Source organism: Squalius cephalus, assembly GCF_949319135.1.
Source record: "Squalius cephalus genome assembly, chromosome: 2".
In the NCBI taxonomy this organism is placed as follows: Eukaryota; Metazoa; Chordata; class Actinopteri; order Cypriniformes; family Leuciscidae; genus Squalius; species Squalius cephalus.
Genome location: NC_137123.1, coordinates 28,278,026 through 28,289,906, shown reverse-complemented (window position 1 = coordinate 28,289,906; position 11,881 = coordinate 28,278,026). Strand labels below are relative to the sequence as shown.

Here is an 11,881-nt window from a genome sequence, read left to right as displayed (position 1 = left end):
GCTGTTACCTGAAGTAGCTTATCTACATCGAATTGTAGGCATGCTTGTAAAAATGAATTACCTGTACATTAGGACGATAGCTAGCAAGAACATTATATATTTTTGGCGTATCCAAGTGTTGCACGTAGATCAAAAGGCAAACTGTGCACACCAGCCACATTGCTGGCACTTAGCCCACAGCAAATTTGTCAAATGTAACTCGTCTGTAAAACTCTAGAATACCTTTTTAAAAAAGCCAAAATGTCTCGAAGCGGGACACAGTTTGGGCTGTGAGAATCATTCTGTTTGTGCTCGAGGAGCTGCCGGGTATGCGTGAGTGCTGTTTGATTTGACTGTCAAGTTAATGTAAGTATAACTGAAAATACGTTCAACAGCCTCTCTAGGCTCTGAAACGTATCATTAATTTCTATACTCTATGTTCACGAACAGCACTTTTCTTCTGTGAATTGGCTACTTATTAAGTATGCAATTTACTAAGTGGCACCTTTAAGTTAAATTACATTTCAGTACAAAAAAAAAAAGGTCTAAGATCGTTAAAAACACAGTGGTTTATTGAATTAATTACATTGTTTACATCTCCAATATTATTTAAATTTCGTGTCTCTGGACGGAAGTGCACTGGGTGGTTTCAGACACCAGCATTGTACGACCACAAAATGACATTATAACACTTCATGACATTTTCAAATAAAACATTTACTATATCATAACATCGACTAATCTTCCTCATAATTAAAGGAGAGAAAGAGAGAGAGGGAGACAGAGATAGATACTGGAAGTGAGAGGCAGAAAAAGACAGAATTTCACGTACTCCTTAGTGGCAGATATCTCGTTTTGATTCACAATGGGACACGAAAACAAACAATGATAACCCAATATCAGACAGCAACATACAATTTCTTACCAAGAGAGTATCCTCCTTCTAAAATGGAATGGTTTTTCCTCAAATATCCACTGTCCGTAGCGGGAAATTGCACATAAATATTCCATTAAATAAAGTGAGAGAACAACTAAAATGAGTTCAGAGGGCCTCATTTCGTGTCTTTTGCATTAGTCTCATTGTTTCAGTTCCAATGCCCATACATGCTGCGGCCAACCAGTTCTCCCTTTAGTTTTCTTGTCATTGCTGCTCCCTGAACTTTTCAAAACGTCATTCTGTGAAAAAAGAACACAAGAGAGATTATTTATATTGCAAATTACCAAACTTCAACCAAAAAGACACAGGAACAACAACGTTCACAAAATAGAAAGTTTTTGCACAGAATAATATTGAAGATTGTAGCCTAGGCTATATCAAAGTCAAAGCAAGTTTCCATTATATTTATGTCTAATATATCGCAGAGCTATTTATCTTTTAACTTACATATTTGCCTAATAAATTATAAGTCTAGAACATAATATTTATTTAAACTAAAGTTTCAAGTTTATTGAGATCTTACCATTTCCTTCTTTCGCCTTTCTTCTTTGCCGTCTGTCTTTTTGAATTCCGCCTTGAAGGCCTCTGCTTCCCCGTTCTGTTCGTCTTTGTCCAGAATGTCCATAAGGTAAGCAATGTAACTGGTAGCCAAACGAAGGGTTTTGATTTTGGACAGCTTCGTATCCGCGGGCACGTTGGGAATGCATTCCCTGAGTTCTGCAAAGGCGCTGTTGATGCTCTGAGTCCTGCGCCTCTCCTTTCGGTTTGCCGTGGGTCTACGTTTCACTGGTCGGGGTTCCATTCCAACGGCGCCCGGTACTCCTCCGTAGTGCGAGTGGTCAAGCCCCGGGGCTCCTGTTGAGTATTCGGGACTATACGAGGGTGCCATCGTGTAGTCTGGAGGAGACATCTCCGGATGGCTGATAAGCCACCCATGAAAATAGGGGGGTTCTTCATGACAGCGACTGGCAGCAGCTGCAGCAGCGAAGGAATAGCCGTCATGATGCATCACCGGGTGGTGGGGAAACCCTCCAACTAAACTCATGGCGACAGATTTGTGTACCCTACGGCGAACCACAGACGGAGTTCGCTTTCGCTCTCAGATTGTGCGTACTTTGACTTGATGATTTAAACACTGGCTGTCTCCCCATAAAAAGTATTTATTTGTTGCTTTCAGACAGAATGTAAAAAAATACAGTCCATAACAAAGATATCGCAGAAAATATAGCAGATCATTAACGGATAAGGCTACACAAAACAGGCTTCGGGTGTGGGCTAACTGCAGTCGAGTTATTATTACAGCAAAATCATTTACTCACACTTATATTTTCCACTGCAGATATCCATCACGAAAAAGTTCCATTGCTAATGGTTATTTTTTGTTTTAGAAGAGTTCACAGCCTTTTTCTGAATTTCACACCCGTTGTGGAATCAATGTGCGTTGGATGGAAAAAGATCCAATCCCAGTCGATGTTGTGCCCGCAAGTCGTAGCCTGATTCACTCGGTAGAAGCAGGCGAATTCCGCCGTTTGATCTCCATGTCAGCTACATCTTTAGAGCGGCTTGGGTTCATATATGTCGTCAAAACTGTTCTCAGCCAATAACGTCGAAGAGGAGGAGGGACATGAACTGCATCGTTAGGGTGTTTACGCTCCTAAATTGCACAAACCCTTGCAAAGCATACATAAAATGTAGAAAACTATGAAATACATACAAAAGTGGTTGGTAAATACTGCCATGCCATGTTTATATTAGCTAGGCTATATATTTATTTTTATATAGGCCTATGTTGTAGGCTATGTGCAAAAGCTAACAATGACATTTCGGCCAATTTGTTTTTATTTTTTTATTATACATTTAAATAGTCCTATTTGTGTGTGTGTGTTTGTGTGTGTGTGTGTGTGTGTGTGTGTGTGTGTGTGTGTTGCACAATACCGTCAGTCTTTTGTACATTTAATTTAAAGCTTTAATGTAGTAATAAAATAGTTGAAATAAAATTGCTTTTTGAGTAGTTATTAAAGGTAGCCTACAATAAGCTTTTTTTTTTTTTTTCTTCTTTTTTTTAAACAAATAGCTTACAGGAACCAAAGAGATGGATCGTATTTAAAATAAAAACCTGGTTAAGAGTAGAACTTGTGTGTGTGTGTGTGTGTGTGTCATCACTGCCTCTTGAAAAAAGGAAGGAAAAGCAAAGTGCAGAGCAACAGATTTGCCATTTAAACGGACGTTAAAACGTATAGGTTATTATTCATTCTCTCATAGCCACTGTGTAGCTATGCATCTTTAGACCTCACTATTTGTAGTGCTTTAGGTCGTCTATAAAATAAAATTTCTCAACAATATATATAGCCTATTGCTTTTTGACGCGTTTTTGGGAATAAAAATAGGCCTACAAACGGATTCATATAAACACAAGCACAGCGTATTTTATTTTTATTTTTTTAAAGTATAAGGCCAATTATGCTGAAAAATCTCGAAATACTTCCAACATAATCGAAATATTTAATCTAGTCATATATACACATTCAGTATATAAAACGAGAAATGTTTTTCATTTATAAGTTGATTGAATGTAGGCTATTTTCCTTTCCGTATTACTAAAGTGTTTTACATGAAAATGTTTAACGAACCAATAAAAGCACAAGCAATATACATACAAGTATAGACAAAAATGATAATAATAATAAAAATGTAAATGTAACATAAAATGCATAAAATAATATTGTTAAATCATTTAATCTTTTTGACTGCATTTGAAATTTCTGACAAAAATAATCACGCCATCGTCAGCTTATAATATATATATTTTTTAAAAGTATTATCTTTGATAAATCAATAGGTCTATCAACACTGTTTCATCATGTAAAGTCCAACTGAGGGCGTAGTTGAAAAATTATTTGTGCCATTAAAATTTAGACATCATCAAGAACAGGCCAATGATTTTGACTGTAGGCCTAATATATGTTTATGTCATATGTTTGTATACGAAACACTTTACAAGAATTATGTTTCCTGGATCTGTTAATCCTCAATTGGCCATTCATTTTTCACGACATCCATGTTTGAACACATATTTTGAAATGTGGTGTAGAAAAGTGTAGAATTTTTGAACTGAATCCAAAAGACATGGTAATTTTGAACAGGATTGGTTGTAATACCCTTGTACCGTGTAGCCTAGCCTATCAGTGTTGACTGCATGTGAGCCGTTTCAGGGGACTTGGAATTGACTCGTTTTATATGGACAGTTCACAGTGTATTCCTCCAGTTGCCAAGTATAACAGCTATGCTAAACAATGTGTGAATATCTATGGGCATAGCTATTCGTGTGTGTGTGTGTGTGTGTGTGTGTGTGTGTGTGTGTGTGTGTGAATGAGAGAGAGAGAGAGAGAGAGAGAGAGAGAGAGAGAGAGAGAGAGAGAGAGAGAGAGAGAGAGAGAGAGAGAGAGAGAGAGAGAGAGAGATGAGGGGAAAGGCAAGAGGAGAGTGAGAGAAAAAGGGAGTGGAATAAGTGTGTGTGTGTAAAATTTCACAAATTTCACAAAAGAAGGCTCATGATTAATTCGTGTTTAAGTGTTGTTGTGCGGGGTTCAGGCGTAATTCATCTGTCTGAATGGAAGTTCTCGAGTAATTTAAATAGGCCGAGTCTCCAGTTAATGACATATAATCAGCCTGTAGGTCACTTGGTCAGACTCCTGGTACAGACCCCTCCTCCTCCTCCTCCTGATCTCCTTTCAAACTGAAATTTTAAAAAATAAATAAAGTTATGCAGAACCAAATATTTGAGCATGAGAGAAGTGCTTAATAATCGTAGAATGAATCAAAACTAATAGACTCTATATGATGACTCCGAATTGATGTAGCTTGTTATGGCATTAGGACTAAGGTAAATTATGAATGGGGGGAAAATAAAACAATAATGCTTATAGCAAATAACAATAAAGGCCTGGCTGCAGTTCAATTTCCACTATATATATATATATAATAAAATAAAATAAAATAAAATAAAATAAATGTCACCAGGAGAAGAAATTCTTAAAACCGAAGTGTCGTTTTATACGTCCCCTTTCGCAAGCGTCCGCGTTTCTGATGGATATTTATACACATTTTAATATCGCCTATATATTTGATGATTATTCCAACTCTGCCTTCAGGTTTCCTGTTAATTTCTGAAAGTTCATTGTTGCAGTTTCGTGCTTAAAGGTAACCAGAACTATCATTATGCTATCATTTCTAGACAGTCTGTGAATTTAAGGTTTGTTAAATGAACATTTTCTACCTGATTCTGCAGTGGGTTGAAGCCTATAATGTCCCATCCCCCAGTCAGTCTGTCAGTCCAGTGACCGGTGGGCTCCTTCTTTCCTCTGGAGGTCTCATTAAGAGAGTCGTGTGCTATTTTCAACATTTCCTCAATCCAGTGACTTTAAATAAAGCCGCTCAGTCACACCGGCGGAAAATCCACCCAAATCACGTTAACCAACTTCTCTGCCAGACGTTTGTTCTCTTTGTCGTTGTAGTTGTGATAATTGACGGTCTCGGAAAACCGACATGTTTTCCCACCTTGCCTCTCCACTAATATGCCGCCAGGTAAGCCGTAACAAGCGACCCAGCTTAATTTATATCAGTATTAAGCCCATCTGATATGTCAACTGATATGGAACAGGCAAACGGCCAGATTTAGGGGACATTTACGAGATTTTAATACAATTCATCTGCCCTCATGAATCACAGTCATTATAAACAGGTTATTCCAAACATATTTAGGTGGCACTTTTCTTTCTTTCTTTCTTTCTTTCTTTCTTTCTTTCTTTCTTTCTTTCTTTCTTTCTTTCTTTCTTTCTTTCTTTCTTTCTTTTAGCTACAATGTGTTATAAAATGCTCGTTAATATTGAATGATTTAATTAGGCTACTTACATTTATTTCCTTATTTCCCCTTATTATTAATTGATCATAACGGAGGATATTGATATTTGCAATTAAAAAGCGCATGTTTGGGAAAGAGTTTTTATTATTGTATTCGTGTATTCAGCTATAATTTAAAAAAAAAGTGTAAGGGTGATTAATTCTCCATAGATAGTTTAAAAAAAATTATTAGCCTACTGTAAAAAAAATATTTGTTAATGCGAACAGGTATTAATTGAGTTATCCTTAATTATTTGTCAAATAATCGGTAATGATCAATGCAACGTTGAATTTAGCTAAATATTTAAAAATTAAATGACACATTAAAATTTTTTTTTTATTTTATTTTATTATTTTTTCTTTTACGAAGTATATAAAAGAGAGAACGATGGGAACGTTTCTGTGTTTTGCGTGGTTTTCTTCAAGAGAAAAACATTAAATGCTCCTTTTAGCACTAAAAAAAAACTGCTATCAGAAATAGTCATTTTACAAGTTTCCATTAATTTTATTGGTATTTAAAAAAAAAAAAAAAAAAAAAAAAAAAAAAAAACGCATTTAAACAACACGTTCCATTTAAAAGCTATTTATATTTATGTAGGTCTTAAGCAATGATCTTTTTTTTTTTTTTTTTTTTTTTTTTGATCAAATAAATATATTATAACTGGATATGGATATAACTTTAATGGAAATTTAAATATAAACTTAGAATATTTGAAGTTATTTGGTACTCATCTAGGGAAATTTGCTACTTGAATATTACAACTTGAAGGTAATAGTTTCTGGTGCACACTTGCTGAAGGGTTATTATAACACCAAATATAACATGTAGCAGTGTTTGTTACAGTATACATTTTGATATATTTCCAAATCATGAATTCTGTGTTCAGATACATCCATGTGCACAATGGATGCTTAAACGAATCACTTTTGTGCAGCAGCTGTAGCTCCTGTGAATTCTTGCAATCAATTTTCAAACATTCTCTTTCCTGTCACTCTTTTCCTTCTCTCCAACCCATTAATAATTCGTATCTATACTAATCATCACTCAGAAGCCCATTTCTTATAACACCTGTTCACCCCCTAACACATAATATCTCATCCTCACTTTCAGAGCCAGCCTGAATAATACACTCTGGAGCTCCCAGAATGCAAATGATTATGAAGCAATTTGCGGATAGTCTGGTTTTACTGGTTTCCAATGATGGTTGACTCTCTGTCTGATCAGAACCAATGCCACTATCTCCATCCGTCTCCAAGTTATCTTCATTCTTTCCGTATGTTTTTGCAGACTTCCCCACTGACCGCAGATTTTTTTCCCCCCTCCTCTTCATCTTTTCATCACCACCCACTTCTGTTTTCATCCCCCCTTTCTTCTTGAACTGTTTTTGATGGTTCAAAGTCTCCTCACCTCTCCTTCACCAACACTCACTTCCTTTCACCACACACACACACACAGAGAGAGAGAGAGAGAGAAACGCAGGGTCAGCCCTTCCATTGTTTCTTGCCCTACTGAGTTACTCTCTGATTACGTAAAGCAGAAATGTGTGAGAAATAGGGCCAATCTGAATAGAGGGTTAATCTCCATGTGCCTCTTGATCAGGCTGCTGTCCGTTTCGTACCATTGAGGTCAATGTTGAAGCCCTACAGACAGTAATACGAGCAGCACACCTGACACATGTGGGAAAAACAGGCCTCAGAGCCAAAGCATCAGACAAGCCCCAGTGTAACACGTACAACTCATCCGTTCACACACCAGACTGAAGTTCATACTGTATTCGCTCGCCATGCAGCCATTTCCTCCTGATGTCCATTTGCAACCACATTAAGTGCTATCACCAATCAATCTCTACCCAAATAAAATGAGAGTGAAAAATCATTACAGTAATGAGGACAGCTTGTTTTCAGTCAAACTCACTTTTCCAATCATCATCATCATCATCATCATCATCATCATCAGTCTGCCCTCCGGTGCTTCTGCTGTATGTTTCTCTAATGCGGCTTCACCTTCTAAAGCAATTTCACCCCCCAGAGTCTCTGCTTTTACCGACCAGCCTTTTTTTTTTCGGAGCTCAGAGTAATTTCAGAGACAAATGAGATTCATAATTCACATTCCTTGGCCCTAACACAATACTACTAACCAGTTTATACAATACATCCCAAATCCAATAAAAAACAGAGAATCTGGGCTTTAATCAGAGCCATATGTGCACATGCTTGCGGTGCACATCGAATGCACAACAACATGACATCTTATGCCATTCGGTAGACAATGCAATATGCTCTAAAATGACCTCTTCCTCAGTTTATGTCACAGTTTCTAAGACAATAAGGTTTTTCTGAAGTGGTTGTGGCATTCAAATTTAAAGGCATAGTTCACCCCAAAAATGAAAGATTATCATGTTCCTCTAATCCTGTATGCCTTTCTTTCTTCTGTGGAAAGCAAAAGAAGAATTTTTGAAAAATGTCATGACAATTTTTATTTTTGGGTGAACTGTCCCTTTAACTAGGCTACATTTTTTTTAAGAGTAAGAAGCACAATGAAAACCCACAAAGTCAACATTAGGGAATCTCCTTTCTCAGTTCCCCATAATATTGTCTTGCTGTTAACAAGCTTTGGTTTTATTGTGTCCCTCAATCAATCACACACTTGTGGATTACTCCTCTTGGACTCTGAGCCACACATGTCTGAAAGCCCTACTTATCCAATCATGCCACACGGATGAGAGGAACTGTTTGATGATCAGCTCATTTCTGTAGTGTTACTACAGCTGGTGTATTCCATATATAAGACTATGGACTGTTGCACGTCTGATTATTATAAAAACATTCAGAAAGGAATTGTGAGGCCATGAATCACTTTATCTAATGCAGCTGTTTAAAACCTTTCAAAATGTGACACTATGTTTGCGGAGCCAAGTTGCTGTAATTTTTTATTTAATCATCATGTTTGAATGCCAATAGACCAGCTCCCTCTTTGGTAAGATGATGGATGGGAATTGCCAAGCAAAAGCATGGCCTTTTCCAAATTGACTTCATCTTTTTGCAATGGCTGTGATGTGCCAAGCAAAACTGGGCTTTTACCTTGCTTGTCATTGGCTGATCCCTTAACAGGTGCTTACGTGGCTTGCTATGTGCTGGCTGCTTTTGTTTTCCTTATGACTTGGATTTGTCTATTTGTATGACTTTGCACTAGGATTTCCATAAAGTTTTCTCTGAGTCCTATTTGGCAATGCTTGTGTTTGCGAAGCTGAAAAAAAAAAAAAAAAAAAAATACAGCAAAACTGTTTGAATGGAATATATTACAGTTAATGTTTAGACTAAGTCAAGTCACATGTATTTATATAGCGCTTTTTATAATACAGATTGTTTCAAAGCAGCTTTACAGAGATAACAGGAAAATAATGCAAAAAAGTTTGTTTCCAGAAGAAAATAGCGTCACAGTCCAGCTTAAGTAAGTTCAGTGATGTTTTGTTTTTGTTTTTTAAAAAAAGTTATTAATTTAGTTCATTTATATATATATAAAGCCGCTCTGGATTAAACTGTGATGTCCTCATCCAGCTCAGTTCAGTTCTCATATAATGGTGTCAATGCAGGCAGATCAATATTATTGTTGAATATTAAATTAAATGTTAAATTTAATGTCCCCAACTAAGCAAGGCAAGCCAATGGCAACAAAGGTGAAAAAGGCGACAGTGGCAAGGAACCAAAACTCCATCAGGTGGCAGAATGGAGAAAAAAACCTTGGGAGAAACCAGGCTCAGTCGGGGGGCCAGTTCTCCTCTGGCCAATGAACGAACACTGTATGATTATGATTCAGGCAGCATTATAGGTCAGAAGTCATATTGGTTTGGAACAATCAGGATATTATCTGGTTTAAGATCAGTCATCACACTGGGATGGAGACGGGTTTGTTGAGGATGGCTGTCGTGTTGATGAGGCCTTCGATGAGAGTCTAGTTGACACAATCTCTGCTGACACTTCAGGGATGACCTAATTTATGCAGCCTAATAATCATTTAAGTGTTTGGGGTTCAGCTGACCCCACTGACTTTTCCTTCATTTTTAAAATTGGTACCTTCATCTCAGGGGCATGAGACTCTGTGACTTTTCCTAAATAATCAATCAAATCACACACAAAAAATCTGGGCTTGATTTGGTTTGATTTTTAAAGTGTTTGGGGTCAGATTGACCCCACATTGAAAATGAATGGGAAAATGAAAAAACAAAAACAAAAAAAAAAAAACGTTTTTTTCATCTTGTTTGTCAAAAAAATAAAATTAAAAATAAAAATTTCTTAATTTAAATCAAGGTCTGGTCCTAGAGCATAAACACAAAGTGGAACGAACTTTCTATCTGTTCAAAATATATCGGACAACAACAACAAATTCTAACTTTGACAAATATACAGATTTTTTAATGTATTTTAGAATGTTTAAATATATATTCACAAAATAAAGTTGTGAGGAGAAGTTGAAGCATCAAGAAAAATGAAGTGAAAATTAAATGAGTCCCTATGGACCTCTATATACTGGAGATATGTGGTCATTGCACTTTGTTTCTTTAACTATAATTCCTAAAGTTTTTCCACAAACCTGCAGATGGCAGTATTCTATCCCTAACACATAGAGCAATGTCCAAAAACAATTTAGATTTAATTAAGATCATCATTTATGTGATTTTTTCATAAAAAAAAAAATCATGAGCCAATTTATGGCGTAGTTAAATAATTGTGCTGTAAATGGGTAAAAAAAACTACCAAATATCCACAAAAACACAGCGTAAAACATGTATATTTCCTTATGCAATCACTCTGTAAATGTTTGGGGTCTATCTGACCCCAAGCACCAAAAACGTAAACCCTACTGCACTGATTAAGGCTTAACTGTTTTGAAAGTCTTCTGTAATTAGGGTCACCGCTAACAAGCCATTGTTTTTCCTTTGAATGAGTGTGGAAACCACTTGTTGCTCTTTTAGTGCAGTGGAAAAGTCTTCCCATTGCTGTCTTCTCAGATTGTTCATGTTCCAGCTCTTTTCTCTCCATTTCCGCCTCCTCTGTTTTCACTGTGGAATAAAAACAAACAGGAATTAGTCTGTTATTACACTTTCACAGCTCATTAATAGACATGTTTTTAATGCAGTTATGGCAAGACAAAGGCAACTCAATTCCAGTGTTTATTTGACTAAACAATGGATGTGTGTCAGTGCCTGTATTTTCCTTCCCTCTGAGTGGAGCCAATAGGCTTTGTGAGACTTTTATGCTGGGTCATCATATCAAACCCTAGTGGACAGACACCAGGCACACCAAACATCCAGTCCATCATTAATGCGGTGAGGGTAGACTGTCACAGCGGCTGTGATGGAGAGCTTTTCTTGACTCTGCAGTATTTCACCTTAGTGCATCCATGCCTCCACCAATAATAAAGTGTGTCTAGGTTTACACGACATGGTCTTTATTCACCAGAGAAAGTGGGTGTGTCTTTCAATGTGAATGTGTAGGAAAGAGAGGCAAAGAGGGCTGCCAGAGAATTCCAAAAAGATAAATACCTAGATATGAGTCAAATCCCAGGCATCCAGTGACATCTTTACCAGACTGTTTGGGCATTACTTGCCCTGCGTTTGTGGTCCAGGACGATTTATAGTAGTGCCGCTCGCGTCAAAACCAACGTATATCATGGCGGGGCTCTCTTGGCGGCCATTATCCCCCCCAACAATGTAATCCATGCACACAAGTGTGCCTAGCGTTAATTTATGGCATACTGATGGATTTATACCACTTGCCCCATTAGTGTGTACATTACCTTGGGCATGTTATGTAATGGTGTTAGGGAGATTTGGAGAAAGGATAACAAGTAATAAATTTGAGCTCTTCTGCAGTGAGAATGAAAAGTCTGGGTTCAGACCGGACCTTAGCTCACTGACAGTGTTGTTTTCATTGTCTATTGTGATGAATTCTGCACCATTTAGGTGTTGGTACTGGAAGTAAGTAGAGAGGCATTGTGTTGAAAGTGCTGAAACTAAAAATCATCATGTCATCATGGCAAGTACTTGTCATAATGTTAATTTCGAA

The 11,881-nt window shown here is 37.0% G+C and overlaps 1 protein-coding gene across 2 annotated transcripts; it reads right to left on the bottom strand.

Annotated features, from left to right (window-relative positions):
* Positions 1-527: 527 nt before the first annotated feature.
* Positions 528-2,463, bottom strand: hand2 (heart and neural crest derivatives expressed 2). 2 transcript variants are annotated; one of them, XM_079863011.1, is made up of 3 exons: positions 2,236-2,463; positions 1,440-1,891; positions 528-1,155 (listed from the first exon to the last, which is right to left on the bottom strand). In XM_079863011.1, the coding sequence occupies exons 1-3, from the start codon at positions 2,261-2,263 to the stop codon at positions 1,057-1,059; spliced, it is 579 nt and encodes a 192-aa protein (XP_079719137.1). In that variant the 5' UTR covers positions 2,264-2,463; the 3' UTR covers positions 528-1,056. The 2 variants fall into 2 exon arrangements, with proteins under 2 accessions (XP_079719137.1, XP_079719136.1); XM_079863010.1 differs by lacking the exon at positions 2,236-2,463 and having other exon boundaries at positions 1,440-2,036.
* Positions 2,464-11,881: the final 9,418 nt, after the last annotated feature.

Excerpts from the sequence above, each read along its gene's own strand:
- hand2 (XM_079863010.1), bottom strand. The coding sequence starts at position 1,961 with ATGAGTTTAGTTGGAGGGTTTCCCCACCACCCGGTGATGCATCATGAC. Across the intron at positions 1,156-1,439 it reads AAAGGCGAAAGAAGGAAATG|AATGACGTTTTGAAAAGTTC; the intron begins GTAAGATCTCAA and ends CTTTTTTCACAG.